Genomic DNA, 21,441 nt, shown 5'->3' with positions numbered 1-21,441 from the left:
ATGAAATTCTCGCTAATAATGACGAGCCGTAAAAGTGAAGTCTCTATCGAAAAATCTGAAAAACATTACCGAGTTACGTTGACAGCTTTCACTCATTCTTAAATAAGTCTCCTCAAAATGACATTTTCCTTGTTCTAAATTTAATTTTGTACACATTTAGTTTTTTTTCGTCTCAAACATTGCCTGTTGGAGTTGTAATTTGTCTTTCGCACGCAAACCATCTTCGTAAAAATTTTAAAAAATTATAAATCAATCAATGGTAGAGGTATTATTTAGTCTGAATCTTCGAGAACGAAGTAATAGTTCCGCTGTTTCCCTGTGCGTACTTTGACATTGAAGAATTTAATTTTCATAGATGAGGCATTTCTCGCTTTCACGCTACCAATTAGCAAAACCTCGCTTGAGTTACTTGCAACAGAACTAAAGTTTTAGCGGTAGATATCGCCAATTGTAATGAAGCAAAAAGTAGAAATTAAGCCGCCAAAGGTTATTGTTTGGCATCAGTTGTGGCGCTGTCGGGAAACACAAACACGAAATAAACAAAGGTAGACAAAGGAAAAATGAATTGGTCCAAGGGTTCTGTCCACAATAGACTTTATTCCTAATCACCCATTAGGTCAATAATGAATTATCACAAAATAACCAACCGTAAATCATTGGTCTGTGTAAAGAGGAAATTAAGTAGCTGAGTGCTGTTGCAAATTTTTAATGTCATTAAAAATACAGAACGAATATCAATTTGAGATTGCGGTCACTATACAGCGGATTAAAATCGAGAAGAAATTATCTAGTTGTGGAAACCTTTAGTCGAGAAATTACGAGAATCTCGCGCACGAAATTCAATAATCCGATAAAAATCGAAGGCGATGAATACCAATGATGGAGTGCGTGAGTGATGTAAATATTCGTTAATATGAACAAGCTTGATGATTTTAATACGGCAATATATTTTACTCTGCACAATAACAATATGGATGCGTAATCTTTACTGATTGTCAACTTTGAATGCATTTTATCCTCTTTTACTGGGAAAAAAAGTCACTTTAGACGCAAAAAGAGAATAGAAAAATTTATTGAAAGGAATCTAAGCTCTGAAGTCCAGAGTGCGTTCTCGACTTTCTTTCGTTATCGCTTGCTAATAAATCTTCTTTGTTAAAACTGATATTAATTCTCTTCATCCAATAAGACAACATAAAATATAGTATTGATGCATAGATTTCAATCGATACGTAGATTTAATGCTTTTTTACAATTATATCATTAGCTAATTGTTACCCAGACATTTGACGACTAAGAAAACGCCTTCAATCAAGGTTAGGGACCTTTATAATTCCCTGAGATTTTTTTTTTTTTTGAATTATGCATCGCCTTTGTTCTGATTGTCAACGAGGCCCCAACATCATTTTCATGCTGACTTCTCGAGTCCGCAAAGTTCACGTTGACCTTATGTAAAGCGGGCTGCTATCATTTCTGTCACTATTAAAACTAACTCAGTTACTTACAGTAAGTTAGTACCGTTAGCAACGGTTATGCCTCCGAAAAAGATGGTTGTGTAGCACCCCATACATCGTCAAAGTTTGATATTTTCAAAGCAGCGACTTTCATACTTTTCCGTGGAGGAAACCAATGGCATCCCGTCTTTTCATGTCCGTGGACCGTAGTGACGATCAAAACCCAGAATAACTCACGAAATAGCTTACGTCTGAGCATTTGAACAGATATCAGTAAAGGACTGTTGGTTTATACTTATGACCTTCCCAACTCTAACGAGACCAGACCCCACAATTTTGGTTTCAGGCCTTACATTCAGTAGTCGCGAGCTGGTCATTATGTTAGGTCCAAATAAACCATCCAAGTGATGAATAATGATTGAAGATATATTTTAGATTTTTAGTTAAAATACGTCTCGCCTTCTTCCCCTCTAAAATAAAAATTTACCTCTGCTAAGCACTGAACCGTTGGAATCTACTTCTCTCAAGCATAACTGACTACTATTTTAGACAAAGAATTCTCATTGAGCTAAACTTTCTCCAAAAGTAACCACTTTTTTCAGTTTTGATCCGTTTTGAATGATTGTCCCGAGGGAACTTTAAAGACAAGTACTATGGATGAGTTAAGAAAATTTATTTTCGTTTAGCTAACCATAATTTCTGTCTCTCGCTACTAATTAAAGCAGTATATGTTACTTATCTTCTCGTCAAAAAAATTTAAGTTCTTAAATTGATTTAGAGTCTCGCATCTTCTCGTAAGCATAAGCAACATTCAGAACAGTGGCCTCATCAAACTTTCTTCCCACAATCATCATACCAACTGGTAAACCATCACTGAAACCGGCGTTGATTGACAGGGCTGGGTGTCCTGTGACATTGAAAGGACCAGTATTCTGACAGAAGTCAAACGCCGTTCCTAAAAGAATTAAGTGTGAAAAGAATGCGTAGGTAATCATATATGTGAATGATAAAATCGGACGCGTAGTGCAACCGTCGGCGAGTAACCGTCATGACTATTGACGTTTACAAAAAGGGTTTGAGGGCAACGTCCGATATCCAATTGATGAAAAGTATGGCATGAATTGGAAAAATAAAAGACTCGTGAGTTTTATGTATTCATAACTTGAGGCATAAGTCAAACAGTTTACTTTACTTTCTACGACAAAATGAACCTAATAGATTGTTGCCGTGTGTCTGTTCACTCAAAAAAGAAGAAGCGCACATGGTGTAACTGAGTGTGTCGCTGATCATGCTGATGTTCTTAATTTATTTTAACGTCCTATGTGATCTACTATTCTACAGACCCACTGTGAGATAAAATCGATTTGTTTTGTATGAGAAAAAAGTAAAATGCTGTTAGTGGTGACGTCATTTCATCATTCTGGCTGTGCTCAAATAGATCATATGTAAAAACCAATTAAACTCATTTCATAAAACGTGAACTGGACACCTTATGGATATTAAGGTTTTTCTACAGAATAATCTTGGATAAAACTTGTTCAAATGTTTGCGTAATTCAGCTTTGGGCCCCAATGGGAACTGAATTGTGATGTCTGTGTCCGCTAAAAAGTCTCGTTTTATGGTATATATGGGAAGGGAAAATGGCTGGTTTTCGCTTTTTACCTCTCAGTAATGTCTGCCCGCTAATATTTGTTAGATGTAGGTTTCAGAATAAACAAATATATAGCGCTAAAAAATATATTTGGCCAAAAAATATCGACTAAACCTCAATTTCATGTAACCTTAATGCAACTGGTATACTTACACGATGCCCAGCCTAAAACCCATCTGTGGATTAAACATGCACAAGAAAAATCACCCTTCATTAACACAGACCGCGCTCAAAAATCCATTTTGAAAATGTCAGGCTACAGGTGCACCACCGCCTCCACTTCATTCCTTGTTCCGCCAAGTTTGGTAAAATGGTTTAACACCAACGGTTAAGAATTGCTTTCCCCACAGGACTTACCAAAATTAAGTTGGCTTCTGTCTTGAACTTTGGGAGGCTTTGTAACTATCGTTGGTAAAACCAGAACATCGTAAGATTCCAAAGCTTTATCATATTCCTCGCACAACTTTCGTGATAAATTTATAGCCTTGCCATGAAATACTCCTCGGAATTTTTCATGCACATAAGCACCAAGCATGACTGTTAACTTTCCGGCAGCACTCAGATCATTGGCATGAGATTGTAAACCACGGCCAATGGCCTTCTGAAGACTCGTGTCAACAAATCCTCTTGCGTCGGAATTATATCCTAAAACATACGAAAAAACACTTGTAAAATTCTGAATAGTCCCTTAGAATCTTGACTGCTTCCAACTGAATGGAAAATATGAGCATTTGTCAAAACATTTGATTAATGTTTTAGAAGCATTTGTCCGAGCTGAAAACTAACCATGTATCACCTCCTTCTATCCCCAGACAGGACGCTCGCAACATACCCACAGCTATTTGCATTATTATGTAAGATGCATCTCACACGTAAATTGTTGCATATGGCTTCGTTTCATTACCAAAGAGTTTATTATGTAATAATAATTTATTATGTAATATGCATTATTATGTAAGATGCATCTCACACGCAAATTGTTGCGTATGGCTTCGTTTCATTACCAAAGAGTTTGATTTTCTTTAACTCAGTTGGAAGAGCAGGTGGGCCTTCATATTTTTTTCAGGTCCCACGCTTGTGACGACTTGACCCTAAGCAATATTCTCTATTTAGGGTATTAAACAATTTAAGCCCAAAAACGTAAAAAGTAAGAATGCATAACTTTACCAAATGGAATTCTTGGTAACAAAAAAGCTGCTGTCTAGTAACAATCGAACATCTATAAAATTAGTAATGATCATTAGCTTGTTACGTTTATGAACGAGTGAAACGGTTTATCGGTATACTTACCACTGAGTAGTCTGCAACCGCCTTCTGAGCAAATTGCGTCGCATATAAGAATTCCTGTTGAGAAAGAGAGAAAAAAGATGAGTATAAAGCTCATTCACATGACACCGAAAATATGGCAAATGTTTAAGTGAATGATACTTAGGAGACACCTAATTGGTTGGTATTGACACAGTATTTTTTAAAGTCATTTTCACTGGGAAAATATGTCAACCTGAACTTTTAATACATTACCATCAAAATGCATTGGCACTGAAACGTTTTCAACAGTAGCCCCCAAAGTTGAAAACCGGCCAGCGGCCTCCCTCACAAATGACATAATTTCCGTGTCAGCTCCAGGCATCTCAAAACCTTCTTGAAGAACGCCGATCCGTAAGGTGGAAATATCTCCATTGAGCTATTATTCAGAGGATAAAGATATAGACGACAGATGTAAATAATAATAAAAAAAAACATCCTCGACTTCTCTCGGATATCGTTTTACTTTGTCTAAGTAAACAATTATTATAATATATATAACGCGAGATCAAAGCAGCGGTAATGCTCACGTGCAGATTACGGATTATAAAAATTAGGATGATCACAAAAGTTCACAAAAGTGTCGTGGCGACTCTGAGGGAGTCTTAAAGAGTAAATTCAATGATAAGCATTAGAAAATTTTGAAGAACAGCGAAGGTACAATTTAAAATTACCTTTAATTTGAGATTGTGCCGGAAAGCCCCAGGTAACCTCAATTTCACATCTAATTTACAATAAGGCAACACGGCAAGGCTTCAGTTTGAGGTTTCCCCGTAACGACCTCACTCTCGGTTACCAGGAAGTTGGTATACACAAAAACAGTGGACAGCGTTGAAGGCAAGCTCTGATTGGCCCCTCAGACTCAGATTATCTTTTAATATTCATATTCCAAGCAACTCGCGTGGGATTTTCGCCCGAAAATATTGTAATCGTTGCAGGAATGAATTGGTGAAAATCATCTTTTTGTGCGAAAGTATCTCACTATTTTAGTATATACTCAAACAAGTATTCGCCTTAATGTTGGTGGTCAGCGGTGGATATTAACAAGGGCGCGAGGCGGCTTGGTAAACTCACCACCTTCCTTCGGTGAATAGCTGTTAACTATAACTAGTTATTATTTTGTTGATGCTATGCTCCTTAACACCGCTGTCATCTGGGTCAATTTTGCGCAAACTGTTATGAACAAAAATTTGTTACAAAGATAATGTAAAGTCAGTTCTGATCTTTTCTAAGACACGATGCACGCAAGTGTTCTTCGTTTACCTCATTGATGTAGGAATTTGGTTTACCACGGTCACGTGGTTGTCTTGGATCCAGGTCTCCATCCAATCCTGCTATCACCTTCGTATAATTTTAAAATGAAACTTAAGTGCATTATATTTTAACTTAACAGAACTTCGTTCACTTTTATAATTTGGAAAAAGGACACGTGCGTTTTTTACCTCCAACGAACCCAAATTGGACAGACGAAGAACGGAACAATGGCCACATAATTTTTTGGGGGAAGGAACTTCAGCAGAAAAAAAATATTTTTATACATTTCAACGAAAGTGGTACATTAAGAAAATCGTCCCAACCGTAAAGATAAATGAGAAAGAGAGAGGGAGACCAACAAAGCTATGAAAGAAAGGGCGCATAGCGGACGTTTCCACAACGGCAGTCACAGAGGCTGGAATAAGGGTGCTGAATAGAGAGAGTTTCTAAAGGTTGGTCAAAGATCCAACGCCTGATGAGGAATAGAAGGAAAGAAGACCAAGATTTTACGAAGCAGTGCTTTAGAGAGAATTTACAGGTAAAGGCAGGTTGCTAAGGCTTCCTAAAGAAATTTGGGTACAGGTTATTTTCTTGCCGTTAAAAAAAGGCACCTTTTTTTTTAAATGAAGATGGGGCCACAGGAACAACAGAAACCCATACTAGTTGGTTATGTCCTTATGTAAGCCTCCAAAATAATTTGATCTCTCTTAGTAGCAAATCGATGAGTAGTAGCTACATGGTGCATGGCAAACAGCATAGCTACAAAGAAAGATCTGAATTGTTTTAAAATAATATATTATAAACAGCTACTTTACCTCTAAGAGCAAAGCTACATCCGAGACGGTCCTTGCCATAGGTCCCGTATGATCCAGTAAGAGATTTATAGGTACCATTCCCGTATAAGGTACTAGGCCGTATGTTGGCTTCAATCCCACAATTCCACAAGCAGCAGAGGGGATCCTGATGGACCCCCCTTGATCACCACCCATGGCCATGTCCGCGTATCCACCCGCCACCTGTCATGAATTGGTAGTTACCATCAGATGACATGCAGTATAGTATAATACAATGAGAGTGGTTAAAGTTAGTCAGGAACCAGTCGTCATTTTTAAAAATACGGCTTAAACTTAAGATTAAAGAATTTTATTGTTTCTCGTTCTTTACCATCTACAATGGTGTATGTTCCTATTTGATTCATTTCTGTATTTTTATTCCATCCAGCTCATTTTCAGCGTTTTTCTTTACTATGGAGGTAATATTTTCCCTTCCAGAAAACGACCCCAAAATATCGTGATGTTGTTCTGTTCAGCTATTGAAGAAAATTACTAGGCCCTCTTGGCCCTATGTAATTAATTCACCTGGATTTGTGCCCTTTTTAATCCAGTTCATCAGGGGTTTCAATAACTTTCATCGTAGGGGGCCGCCGATGGTTCAGCAGGCGGCTGTGCCGTAACTAAGGCGACAGCCTAACTGCTCGCGGGCTCAAAAATGGTGGCTAGAGATGTTACAGGCGGCCATAAACAGCCGTTAAGCGGCTTTTATTTAAACCCTTTCACATGCCTTAATGAAAAGAGCATGATCATTAGAGCACATTATTAATCAATCCAATGACACAAATAGGCTCACCAGTGCTGCTGAGCCGGATGAAGACCCGAGAGCCATTCTCGTTTCATTGTGAGGGTTGACAACAGGACCCGTGAATGCGGTGCAGCTAGTAGCAGTAAAACACCACTCCTCACATACGGCTTTCCCTGTGATTATCCCTCCAGCATCTAATATCCGAGTCACCACAGTGGCATCATGATCCGGGACATAATGTTCTAACATCCGGGATCCACTAGTCATTGGCAGTCCAGCCACTGAGATGTTATCTTTGATAGCGATGGTTTTTCCTTGGAGTTTACCGCTTTGAGCGCCTATTACGTCACAACGCCAGGACCTGAAATTCTCGGGAGTAGCTTTTATGAGCTATTGATGAATGACTCGTGAAAACGAAAGATTACTCTCGACCGATTGCCGTTCTGTGAAAGCGCACTTTCACCAACGGAACTCGCCGCTAGCGTGCTGGATTAAAGATTTGATTTTATGATCGAGGAGACCGTTAGTTAGAAACAGAAATTGGGTACCCAATATCATGAAAGAGAAAAAACGTTTATAGAGAATTATTAATCAACACATAGTCTGCATAGTTAAGCTCGTTGGCAAATTTAAAAAATTTCCCTTCCCACCTATCCTCCCTTTCTTGTTGACAAAACCAGACTACCCCCCTCCCCTTAAGAAGCACTGCGATTGAACATAGACCAGTGCTCATGGCTTTATCACATAAAATCCTTTCTCAACGCCGATGAAGCAGCTGATCGACAAGAAGGAAAGAATAAAGCAAACAGACATAAAGAAATACGCACCACGCATTGTAAGGGTTTTCAGCTGGCCCTGGCCTGTAACCGGCTTCCCGCGGATATTTCACAGGGAGTCTAGACTCTGGTAAGTCGCATAACCGCTGATAAGTATGACGGAGAGTACTGGTCATCGCCTCTGCGGAAGAAAATTTTTTATCTTAGAATTCCGTTTCCAAACAAAACGTCATCTCTCAATTTCTTTAATTGGCTCTCCATTACAGGAGAGTGTGAGTGGGGTTAACCGACTAACGACAAAAGGCGAAAAATACTACCGACTACCGACAAAACGAGAAAAAAATTATCGGTTTGCAGCTGACGTCATACATTTATGCAAATTAAGCGTCCGCCATGTTGGTGCTCATCTCAGGTGAGAAATTTCATGCAAATATATCGCCATCTCTACCGTGCCCTCTTTCAAATACTTTGTTTTATGGACATTCCCGGTGAAAAAAATTCAGAATCAAAAGAGAATATTCTCCTTAGGATACCTGTGCTTTTGAAAGTCTTCTTCAAGGAGCAGAGATTGTTAACAAGATTGTAGTTGTGGCGAAGGTGAGACATTCGCAACGGATGAACGATCTTCTTGTAGACAATTGGGTTGTCGCAGAAAGTGAGACACAAATGTACGTCAAGAAAAAGGAACGAATATAGTTTGAGACCGAGACCGAGACTTTCCAAATTACGCACTTCGCCTCGTGCCACCCACCAGGCGTAAAATACGGTTCATTAAAGGCAAGTAATAAGATTGCCTAGAACTACCTCTTGGAAAAAAACATTTGAAGTAGGCCGTTTGAAATTCAAACAAAGCCTCGAAGCAAGAGGGTACCCAGAAAACATCTTAGAAAGGTGTCTGTCTGGAGGTCAACTTTGCCTCTTGACAATCGGCATATAAACATACACAAAAGCCGAAAGGTCACGAACGTTTATTGCCTTTCGTCACAACCTACCACCCGGCAGTTAAAAATTTAAAACAAATATTGATGGAACAGTGGAGTCTGATACACAATCAGCCCTTGCTGAAAATAGATTTTACAAAACCTCCGATCTTTTTTTAATGAAAAGAGAAAATATCTTTAAAACATGCTTGTGAGAGCAAAAAATATTATTCAGAAGACGGTAATGCGACGCGACCACGAAGGCCACACAGGGAGTCCGTACTGGTCTATCTTTACCTTTATTCTCACATCGTGTCGCTGCGACTTATCGCTTGTATCTACTTTCTTCTCCTCCTTGTTGTCAATTCTTCTTCGAAGGAAGACTTATTTTTAATAACTGATGGTATTCGATAAAATCCAATCCCTTTGTCCCGATCACTTCTGCTGCCGCAGCCGAAACTACACAAAGAACCATGTCTGCTTTCTCACTCACACCTTAATACAAGCGCATTTGTAACTATTTGTTTGGGCACCAACAAGGCGGATAGCAACCGTCATCATGACAAAAGTCACGTGGGTGAAAACCAAGAATTATCGACTACCGACAGAAAAAAAATTAACCGACTACCGACATGGGCCGACATTATCGATATTTGTTTTCACAAAGATGAGATCAGAAGAGCATTTTGTATTTTTTCTAGTTTACGAAGTATCCACATGAAAGGTAACTATAGAATTTCCTATTACCTTCTTTCTTTTTGGCCGGAAGAGCAGAAGCAATGAATATAATGTAATGAATAACGCAACTTGACAGCAATTACTGTTTAGCTTGCCAGTCGTTGTCAGAGAGTTGCATTTATTACAAGTTCCTTAATGATACAACTTCATCTGCATTGGTTAATCCCAAAACTGCTTCTGAATTCAAACGGGATGACGAGGTCTGTGATTTTTTTCGTCCATCAAATACCTTGGGGGTGAGAGAACAAGAAAGTTCGTCAAAGGGCCAGGCTTCCTCGGAACAGGGAGAGGCGGCGAAAAAGAATTCAAATTATTCGTGGATTTTAACTTGTGTGGACCTTCCTTAAACGCGATAAAAAGATGCCAATCAGGCTACACAACCGAGAGTGGAACGATCAAGCCTCATCTGCTGTCGCTCTTCTCCTTGTGTCAGCATCCAAAAGCAGATCTACGTGCAATTGTTGATAATAAGAAAGTACACGTTATCCCAGTGTCCTTGGCGAGCGACGGGACGGCTCTGAAGCCTGGTCTAGAATACGACCCACGGCAAAAACCATTAATTGGCCTCACGCATAAAGTGGACGAGAAATTCGTAAAAAAGCATCCTCTTCTAGACCCTGAAAAGGTAAAGACCAATCTAATCACCAGTGCAGACGTAACAATTGCGACTTCGTTTGATAACGGTGCCGCAATACCCGCGGCGGTTTTTTCCGACCCAAATCCGTGACTGGAGAAGAAATTTTTTTCTGCATGAAAGATAGCACATACCTATGAGAATTGCTTGAAAGGTCAGCGTAGTGTTAAACATATTGTTTCAAGTGAAACAATTGTTTAGCAAATAAGCAAATGCGAGGAGTGCCCATCATCAAAATCGGTCTGTGCGACCTGCAAGGATAATGGACAAGTTTCTCAAATCTCATCGTTAAGGGCATGTGACATCTGTTTAGGTAGAAACTTGATGTGTCAAAAGTTAGTCGTTATGGCAGTAGCAACTGATTGCGAGGAGTGTAATAAGAAGGCGCTTGTTTGCTTGAGTGAAACGTCGGCAACGAATGGTCCACAGGGAACTGTGTCACAGAAGACTTAAGTGTTTCTTTGCTGAAAAAAGGGATGGACAGACTGTATATGAGCGTGATCGACGTTGATCCAGAATTTGCGGACGACATACTGATGAAAGAATGGTTAGAGAACTACAGTACACCAACAGAAGGTTAGGAGTGAGACAACAAAAGATAAAGCTGGGGCCTTGCTGCCTGCTGTCTACGCTGTTCAACCCACCGCCAACGAGTCTGAAGAGAGACTTCGATTCCCTGAGGAAATCGAATCAAATCATTCGATCGAATTCCGTACCACAACCAGTAGTCAGTATACAATTTGTGGATGATGGGGATGCTTCTGAGATGTTCGAGGATCACAGAGAGGTACAAATTGATGAATATGAGACAGATTCTGATGATGAAGACACCGAAAATGAAGAACATCTAGAGCTTGTCAAGAGAGCGTGTATTACCCGATTCGGCACAGAGCTGTTCGTGCATTTGTGCGTCTCGACTTGTGACAGTAAGTAGTAAATGACATTTGTATTTATGACGCTTGCAACGGTATTATTGCTTCGGGAGGATATTGGGACTGAGAAACTGGGATAAATACGCAAAAACAAAACCAGAGTTAATGAAGTTTAAGGGCAATCAGATGATGCAATCTTTCAAGTTACAAGTTTTACACGTTATAAGGGGCTCAAAGTCTTGAAACTAGGTGAATTTTATAACAAACATTAATAATTAACATGAATTTTTAATTATTAACTGAAATTTACCGATAACCGACAAAGATCGAAAATTTCAACCGACTACCGACAAAGTGACTGAATTTTAACCGACAACCGACGAGTGGATCCCCCCCCCCCCCCCATTCACCCTCTTACAGGAACTGTTACCCCTTAAAATGTACTTGACGAACATTCTCTCCCTTTTGGTGTAGTCCGGATCCGTTGCGCTGGTCAAAAAAAAAAAAAGTGGAGTTAGGGATGATGTTGGCGCGCCGCGTGGAACTATCAGAGTTCTCACATCCAGAGTTCCGCGCGGCAAGGCGCGCTAATTTTTGTACTGATTTTTTAGACTCGCATGACGGACTTTGCCAAAAAGCATAGACTGTTCGTAGACAAAAATTGTAACAACTAAAACTACTGAACATGGAAAATTCCTGAAAAGACAGCTACCGTAAGTGTACGTTTATTCACTAAAATGCAGTATTTAAAATATTATTTAGTGATTAATGATATTAATTAAGTCTTTTTGTTTCAGTTTCAGGACGTGAGTTGTCCCTTGGAAATCAGATTCCCTGATTTGTAATGGTAATTGAACTGAGTGGAGTGCAATTTGGGCTGAAATCATACGCGTGATTTCAAAATTGAACGAGCGCGCAGCGCGAGTTCGATTTGAAATCACAATTATGATTTCAGACCAAAATTGCACAACACGAGGTTCAATTACCACTTTATTACATCCATATTGAAATCGCCCAAATACAGGACTTGGTCAGTTCAAATATTTTATTAATGCAATACTGAGCCGGTTTGAAATTAAATTCATCCACTTTTTGGGAGGAAAAAGTGAGAGTTTTGGAAACAAAAGTTGCAAAATTTGCTACATGATACTCCATGTCTTTCATCTTCCTGCGATTTGATCGGTTATTTTAAACAAGCCTTGAAGTCTGATTGGTTGTTTTGTTTTTAGTGTGGCCTACTCATTAGCTGGGGAAAAGATGTGATTTAAAGCAAAAAATGATGCGATTTGTGAATAAATCACACCAATTAGAGCCAATCAGATTACAGGGACCACCATTGATTTCAAAATGGCTGTAATAAAAAACTGAATCGTCGCTTAAAAATTATATAAGAATATGGCAGATTCCTCCCTTAACCTTTGGAAAACCCTCTTTCCTCTTCTCCGCCCCTCCCCTTCTCCCTCTCCCCCCCCCCCCCCACCTCCACAAGTAACATCTCCCCCCTACTGTTTGTTTAAACGCAGCGCAGCCCGCAAGCAAAGACGAAAAGCTGAGTCACGCAACGCCTTATACTCGCTCAAGACGTTGCACTGCAAAAACGAATAATTTATTGCCCGTTTGGCGAAAATTCAAAACTTCGTATTTCCACCGAGTTTCCTTGAGGAACACAATTAAAACACACGAGCGGAGCTGATGTTTAACCCCTGTGCTAGCACTGTCCTGTCTGTAGAGTTCTGTGCGAACTGTGAAATCATTGATAGTGAAAACCAGGCTAAAAAGAAACTACTTACCTAAATAAACGGATATCTCCTCGTCTTTAATAACAAAGCCCATTCGTCGAGATAGTGACCTTATCTCTTCAGCACTGGGCCCCTGTAATGTGGATCCTTCAGTTCGGTTCGCATCCATTGCATGTTAAGGATGCTCTTAATTTCGATCAGAGGAAAGAAAGTGCGATCTTAATAACCCGGTCAGCGCTCTATCATGGGAGTCACGCAAAGACGCCTTGCATGATCACCTCGTGACCGCCTATTGATTTCTCTTGACCAGTCCTAGTTCGAAAGCTTTTTGTTTTAAATTATATTATCCACTTGTGATGATATAAATTTAAAACAAAAAAGCATAGGATAGGATAGGATTTGTCTTCATCGCAATATCTAAGCGAACAACGACCCCCAATTTAGTACATGAAAAGATTATAGCTTCTGTCGTCATTTGCATTTCACAGTTGGCCGCTCGCCCGCCTATGGACATTTTCGGCCTTAGCGTAATGGCGGCGTTAATCTGGTGAAGGAATAACTTATCGAGTGCTGTTTTAGATAACATTGGTCGGTTAAGTATTATAATTAGGTGGCGTCCACAAAAGATGAAATCCACGTACAAGGAAAAAGTGGTTAAACCTCCAAGCACTGCTCAACTTACCAAAATATCTACCGAGCTTGGTTACGACTTAGGACAAGATGAAATTCTAGAATACAAAGGTTAGTACCGTCAAATTAGACAGAAGCAACCATTTTTAATTTCTAACGCACATAAACATCACCCTTGTTTTGTGCTCCACTCTGTAAATAAATATTTTTACCGACTTTTCACACCGGCGTGATTGCGCGATCGGCTATACGTGTCCTCTGTATATTAATGTTAGACTATGATTGAGAAGTCTCCTTGCGGTTATCACACGATATTCCAGAAACTTCAGTCAGCATGTGAAAGGAACTCACAGTTTTGAAGCGTTCAAATTGGAAATTTTCAAAATAAACGGAATTTCTTGAGTGGTAGAGGTAGACGAATGTTCGTATGGTCTTCTATGAGGTAGGCATAAAATAAGGATTGTGGCTCAAAGACTAAGGACTACGGAATACGGAATACGGACTACGGACTACTAGCTACGGACTACAGACTACGAAATTACAGTCTGAGTGTAACACACAGGCTAGGTTATGAAAGAGGGAATGCATCCCGTGGACTGAGAACACAGAAATGGGAACAGAATGTGGATGAGGAATTACCAGCATTCATATTTTAATAGAGGACGTGTACACCGATTGGTGAAGTTTTCTCGTGGACTAACTTACTCGTTTCTGGCGCTATACAGTATTCAGAATTGATGTTTCATTAGTTTCTTGATCTAAGCGAGCTGCCATCACAGCGCATTTTCAGAAATATTCCCTCGGAAGATTCTTCAGGAGAGGTTTTGGTTATTGTTTCTTCCAAAGTAACAAACTTTAAAAGCTTGTGGTATCTGGCGAATATTTAATTAATCGTCGGTTGTTAGTCCATTGTCAAATGCAATAGTCTTGATACTGTTTAGTCAAACATCTATTATTTTAAGTAAATAAAGGGGGTAAGTTTTTTAAGAAACTGTGGCGCTGCGTCGGTGGGAGAGTATAACAAGGTAATTTAGTGTTAACGACTGAGTTGATGACGTTAATTGGCCATCGTAAAGAGTTAAAAGGCTAGCGTCGTCATATTCCCACCAATAGCGTAGCTCCATTTTCTGCATATAAACCCACATACAACCCACAATTCCTTCAATCGCTCTGATGAGGGGCTATCGCTTTACAGTGGCCAATTTACGTTATCAACTCAGTTGATAACACTAAATTTCCCTAATTAGTTTATTTCTTTAAAGATACCAAAAAATGGTCAGAAATTAAACTCGTGACCCGTGGTTTTGACTCATCGCTGAATAGTACTAGATATTCACTTCTGAACTGGCCAATCAGCGCGTGCAATAGCACTATTCACTTAATTGGTATCTACTAATAGAAAATACTGTATTTTTATTTTATCTGTTCGTAGTCGGTGTTTCATACAGATATGTTAAATTTTAGTGAATGTTACCGACGACCAGCAGGCCTTTTGGCTTAGATCTATGGACTGCTAAGCTCCCAGGAGTTCATGTTGGACTATTCATCGTATTGCTTAACTTTTGACACTCCTTTCGAGGCTCATACACTGTAATATTATACCATTCAGGAAATAGCTTTGCCGAGTCAGTCTACACAGTCTTGCATTTCTTTGAATCAACATAGTGTTGCTCATAACTCTTTGGGAGGTGGGAAGTTGGCGGAAACAGCAAGAAAGATGACCGTTTTTCTCTCTAAAATTAATTTAACCATCTCACTTGATTTAACAGACGTTATTGATGACTCACTTCAAGCAACGTATCAAAGGTTTAATGAAATACCCGATCCCAAACTACCTGTAAAATACCCCCGCACGCCAGGTTATCGACCGACCGGGCCCAAGGACAATCCTTATAACGCATGGTAAGTTAGACTTAAACAATGTATTACTTTGCTAATGTAGTGTGGCAGCTGAAACTCCTTGCCTACATCCGAATCACTCTGTGCAAAGGTCTGCAGAGTATATTTGACTTTCCTATCTCATTCACCTAAGGTACTGGCGCTGTGACATTCCTGGCGCTCCAAATGGAAAACTTCAGGGTAAATCGATCGCCATCAAGGACTGTATCTGTGTCGCGGGTGTTCCAATGATGATGGGCTCCCAGATATTAGAGGGTTATACCCCGGATGTCGACGCCACCGTGGTGACAAGGATACTAGACGCTGGTGGTCGTATCATGGGGAAGGCTGTTTGCGAGAATTTATGCAACAGTGGAGGTAGCTTTAATGCGGCCACCGGTCCTGTAGTTCACCCGCTTGATGAAACAAGAATGACAGGTGGATCCTCTTCAGGGTGTGCTGCTCTGGTATGATTAGTAAATGGTGCATACATTCTAGTCCAGTGTAATGATCAGCATGTCGTTCTCCACAGACACCTCAAGTTCATATCGCAGAGCTCATGATAACTGACTGCCCACCGTTTTGAACGCTGAACTGCGGGTCGAGAAGTCTGGGTTCGAGATCCGGCCGGGTCATTGTGTTGTGTTCATGTGCAAGGGACACCTTACTCTCCCCACCCAGGAGTATAAATGGGTACCAGCTAATTGTCGGAAAGCCTGAAAAAATGCCGGGGTCAACCTTGAGATGAATTGGCATCCCATCCACGGGGATACATTCCGGCCGTAAGAGCACTTGGCTCGACTGTCCTTTAACCTTTTCAGGAACATTAGTCCTTGCAAATATGTAGACCTCTGAGCCCTCTCAGACAAGTATCCCTCTCCTTCTTCTAGATCTTCAGCGTTGTGTTAACAGAGGACATAAATGAACCCAGACACACATAGAGTAGAACACAAAGCTCCCACGTATTGTGGTCTGTAACCTCATTCGTGATATAATCAGTAATGCCGAAGAAATTTCCAATTTTGCATGAGAAATATGTTCTTCACGTTTAATTTATATTCTCGTGAGCTTTCAGGTGGCAGGAGGTCACGTGGACATGGCGGTAGGTGCTGATCAAGGTGGCTCCATTCGTAATCCAGCAGGACGTTGTGGCATTGTGGGGTTGAAGCCTACTCTAGGTCTTGTTCCATATACGGGTATTGTACCCATGGAATTCAGCCTCGATCACGTAGGCTTGATGGCCAAAACTGTGCACGATGTAGCGTTATTACTCGAGGTTGGTATTTTGGGAAATTCTTGATAAAACGCGTTGAAATAATGAGGGGCATGACAAAAAAAATACGCGAGGCGGTGGATGTCTTTGATTGCGCGCATTTCGCAAAGCGCGGGTTTTCTTTAGAACCTTGCTTTTCTCACACAGGTTTCCCTAACGCTCTTTTTCCTCACATGCGTTTCGACTATATTATCTTGGCCTCATTTCTCCATTTTTTTCTTTAAGATATTACATGGATGAGTTGTGAGTTGAGAGAGATTTTCATTTAATCTTTAATTTTTTTTAAGCGTCTGGTTTTCACAACATCTCAAGTTGTATTTCTTGTTACTGCAATAATCGTTGTTAATCTACGTTTTTGCTGAACTGTTTGCTCTCGAAAGCCGTAATTGAAAATGCTATCTGGTATCTCTCTACGTACTTTCGTCGACGTAAAGTATTCTGAATCAGTTTAACTGTAATTTTTTTTATTGAAGGTTACAGCTGGCTCAGACGATGGTCTTGATTATCGTCAGCCTCATGAACTGCAGGTGGAAAATTACGTAAATCAGGTGACGAAGCTATCTTGTTTCCAAAGCCGTGATCTGTTTGGTCAGCGTCACAATTTTAACGAGCACTTTCTGAAACAAATTCACCTTGTCTTCTGATTGGCTGGTTTGACTGCGGTATAAATAAGTGGATTCTTTACGAATTTTTCTATCGACGGCAACAATCAGCTGTTAACTTTCTTGCTAGAACTTCCCACTATTCTCCTATGACTTTCAACTGAAACTTTTTCGCCCTTTTGAGGAAATAAGTCATGCTAAATGTTGATGTAGAATGCCTAATAAACTAGCACTTCAACGCAGTTCCTCGATAGGTATTTGCCATTTACAGTTCACAGTTTGCCGCTTAGAGTTTATTGCTTATTGTTTGCCTATTACCGTTGCCGTGATTTATTTACCTTTTCCCGTTAACGTTTTGCCGTTTTGTGTTTCCATTCACCGTTTACAGTTAATCGTTTATCGTTTATCGTGTATTATTTATCATTTTCCAATCACCATTTATCATTTTTTGACAGCTTACGAGTGAAATCTCTCATCTTCGACTCGGACTTCTTACGGAAGGCTTTTCTCATCCCCAATCTGAGCCCGATGTTGACCAATGCATCAAAAGGGCCGCTAAACACCTGGCTACAGAATCGGGTGCGACCCTACAAGATGTCTCTGTTCCAATGCATTTGGATGGTAAGTGTAATTTGTACTTTGTGATGATCGAAAGCAATAAATCGGCTACCTTGATAGTATATATTGCAATTACTCCTTTCCAATCTGAGCGTTTTAGGGACCAGCTATAAGTTTTATTACCGTTTGAGGAAGGGCTGAGGATTTCGGGGGGAATAACAAGATTTTCAGGGGGGAATGGACGGAGAGATCAGTCGTCACCTACAGAGTATAAAGGGGGAGGGAGGGGAACTTAAGAAAATTGACTGCCAATTTACTGTCAATGAGGGGGGATCAGACGAAAAATATTACACAGCCTTTTGGGGGATCAGTCAAATTTTATTGTAACATAACCAAAATCCTCCCACTGGTCCCTTATTCCATACTTAGTAAGTGAGGCTTGTATTTTGTTTTTTCTCTTAGCAACTGTTATCTATGACGCATTTACTGAAGGAGGACTCTGGCCTGACAGATTTTTTGAGACAAACGGTAGGTCCTGACCCCACTGAAAATAAAGGAAAAAAATATGAATGAAGTAGAAACAGCAGCCAAACGTCTCCAGGAGTTTACAACGGTGTATGCCATGGGAAGAAGCCTGTAGAACAGGTGTAATTCGTAGACGTTTTTCAGGCGCTCTCTACCTCGCGCGTGACTCCCGCTTCAATTTTGCCTCGCGTTTGCCTGGCCGTCAAAATAAAATACCAAAAATGACACCTGTTCCGCAGGATACTCAGAGAGAGGTAAGATACCTGATTGTTTGGAGCGTGGTATGGAAGGGCTGGGTTTGAGCTCAGGCCCTGTTCTTTTCACTGTGTTCGAGGGAAAGACAGTTTACCTTTGATACAGTCGACTCCCGTTCTTGCGGACACCCTCGGGTGGGTTGTGGGGGGATTTAGTGTCCGTAATAGCGGGAAAAAAATTGTTTTGTCTCTTAACAGATGAAATAATATGTAGCTACGCAAACAAAGTTTCTGACGTAACCGCACTCAATTGAAGAATGGTTTCCTTGTTTTCTTTTATCGTAATGTAGCTGTATACTTTGTGAGTCAGGATTTTGGACGAAGCACTTCAGAGAAAAACAAGTGAAATGTCGCGCTGGGGGGCATGAAAGTGTCTGCATTTCCTAAATAGCGAGAGTCCGTGATATCGGGAATTTATTTCAGCCATGTCTTCATGCGTTTCGCCGGGGCCTGGCTCTTGTCCGCAATGGCGGGGCGTCCGTAATAGCGAGGTGTCCGCAGGGCGAGAGTCGACTGTACACAGCACATCTTGCATTATAGAACACGAACGGTAGCTAAAAGCTGAAAGCCTTAGTTGGCCCGTTTACATGGGTGAGGGAGCCCAAGTTGGTGAGGTAACCCACCTAGGTGGGGTAACTTACCTGTCCACATAATCTATAATTTTATGACGATTACGTTTACATGATAGGTGGGGTAACCGTGTGCCTGGAGGGGTTGCTCAGTCTGCCGGGTAGGGTAACCTTGTCAGCCGGGGTGACAATTTGCCATGTAAACGTCTCAAGATGGGGTAACCTACCCAGCCGGGGTCTCGTTCATGTCAAATTTCCAAGAGCACCAAGAATTTCTCATCCCTCAGAGTCCTCATCCCAGCACTCCCGTGCGGTAAGATTGGGTGTAAACGCGGGCTATTTTTCGGCCACGGCTGAATGGGTTATCTCAACTACCTGGGGTTCTCCATCGCCAATCAATCGATGTAATCGCTCTGACGAAGGGCTAACGCTCGAAACGTCAGCTTTTTTACCCTTTACGGTGGCTAATTTACGTTTTCAACCCAGTTGTTAACACTAAATTACCTGCTAGGCCCTAAAACACTTTGAAGACAGCTTGCGATAGACCACTACTACTTAACATGAAAACTGTGAACACTCCTTCAGTTTCTCATTTGCATTTACTCTGAAGGCTATCAGGTTACCAGTCTCCAGAAATGGTTTGCACAAGGACTAAAGACTCGAGCAAATGATATCAGCGCCGACTTCAAGGTCGCCTCTATCAAAGGAAGATACTTGCAAAAAAATTATAACGATGAGTTTTTCTTTAAAGCACGCAATCTAGCGTGGAAGCTAAGAACAGTGTTTGACGAGGCACTGACCAAAGTCGACGTGTTGATAATGCCTACCAATCCGAAGAAAGCCAGACCATTACCTCTTCCAAATATTCCTCTAAGAGGTAACTTTATTAATTAATTGATAAACCATAAAAAATGAGTAACTAAGCAGTGTAAGGTGCAGCCCTTTTTATAAAACAAGTTTTTTCTGCATGAAACAAAGAAAGAAAAAGAAAAATAACATCGGTCTTCTTCGGGAAAAAAAAGTCTTTTACGGCCAAGATATTTGTTCCTCTTCTGAGAAATACGTTGTTGCCTTAATAACCCTTGCACCCTTGCAACTAGTATTTAATTTGCTCTTACAGTATCACCCCTGAATCCCACACTAGTGTCACAAGGAGAAAGGAAATGATCACCGCCGAAAAAAGCTCTTGATTGTTAAACAAATTCCCCTTGTCAGCATCTTTGGAAGTTTATGGAGAATCTTATGGAAAATTTGAATACTGTTAGGGTGAAAAAGGTTTATAAAATTTTAAATTCATGCAGATTTTCGTTTGTTTATGAGGGTTTCTTTCTTTATTGGCCTACTAATCTCGTTCCCAGATCCTACCGTGAAACTAAAAATTTATACCATTGTTAAACCGGGAAGGCCTGGGTACGAGATTTAGGCAGTACATATCGATCGATAATATGGTAAACTTCATCGGTAAAAATTACATGGGGTCTGGTGTATGAGAAACTGCATAGATTAAGAATAAAGTCGAGGAAGGCTGCTGTTAGTGTTAGATTGACAGCAAATTTATCTTTTGGTTTGCTTCTAAATTATTGTTATTACTGAACTTTTCTCAATTACCAAATCTTTGAGTTGTATCTTTATTTCCGTCATTTAATCATTCTTAAATTTCTTTTCTCTCCAGAGTATCTGCAATGTTGTAGTGAGAACTACGTAAATACATGCACCTTCAATATGACGGGTCACCCAGCCCTGTCAATCAACGCCGGCTTCAGTGACGGCTTACCAGTTGGTATGATGATTGTGGGAAGAAAGTTTGATGAGGCCACTGTTCTGAATGTCGCCTACGCTTATGAGAGGATCAGAAAAATGTAGACTAAACGTACTTTTGTTTTCTGATCTTAATTTTGCTAAAGTTTTGATAGATAGGCTCAACATGTTGATGTTCCTTTCTGTACAAGGGATAAGGAAAATTTGATACAGTTATGCAAACCAGAGACACAGTCGAGGCAGCTGTCATTCTTATTTGATCACGTGCAAATCTGTGATTCCAGTTTATTTCAAGTTTGTGATGAAATATTGCTTGTCTAACGCGGATAAAAAAAAATTAGCTCCCCTTTTCGTAAGCGCGATAACAAGGCCGCTTCTCTGGAAATGAGCCTGCGCACACCCCTCAAAGTCACTTTTCCGGGGGGGGGAGGGATAGAACACCGGACTCGAGAAAACAGCAGAATTCGATCCTACCC

At 40.4% G+C, this 21,441-nt stretch overlaps 2 protein-coding genes across 2 annotated transcripts; one reads left to right on the top strand and one right to left on the bottom strand.

Annotated features, from left to right (window-relative positions):
• Positions 1-1,281: 1,281 nt before the first annotated feature.
• LOC131769325 (amidase) lies at positions 1,282-13,132 on the bottom strand. The gene is made up of 9 exons (XM_059085051.2): positions 12,970-13,132; positions 8,067-8,196; positions 7,288-7,600; positions 6,477-6,677; positions 5,671-5,748; positions 4,624-4,786; positions 4,393-4,446; positions 3,460-3,747; positions 1,282-2,406 (listed from the first exon to the last, which is right to left on the bottom strand). The coding sequence occupies exons 1-9, from the start codon at positions 13,085-13,087 to the stop codon at positions 2,216-2,218; spliced, it is 1,536 nt and encodes a 511-aa protein (XP_058941034.2). The 5' UTR covers positions 13,088-13,132; the 3' UTR covers positions 1,282-2,215.
• On the top strand, positions 13,129-21,296 carry LOC131769326 (amidase). The gene is made up of 9 exons (XM_059085052.2): positions 13,129-13,659; positions 15,318-15,450; positions 15,581-15,893; positions 16,502-16,702; positions 17,173-17,247; positions 17,757-17,922; positions 18,322-18,387; positions 19,818-20,084; positions 20,880-21,296. Exons 1-9 carry the CDS (start codon positions 13,545-13,547, stop codon positions 21,068-21,070), a joined length of 1,527 nt encoding a protein of 508 aa, XP_058941035.2. The 5' UTR covers positions 13,129-13,544; the 3' UTR covers positions 21,071-21,296.
• Positions 21,297-21,441: the final 145 nt, after the last annotated feature.

The sequence above is a fragment of the Pocillopora verrucosa genome, chromosome 10, assembly GCF_036669915.1.
Source record: "Pocillopora verrucosa isolate sample1 chromosome 10, ASM3666991v2, whole genome shotgun sequence".
In the NCBI taxonomy this organism is placed as follows: domain Eukaryota; kingdom Metazoa; phylum Cnidaria; class Anthozoa; order Scleractinia; family Pocilloporidae; genus Pocillopora; species Pocillopora verrucosa.
Note: the sequence above shows the minus strand (reverse complement) of the source record. Positions and strands in the feature narration are given on the sequence as shown.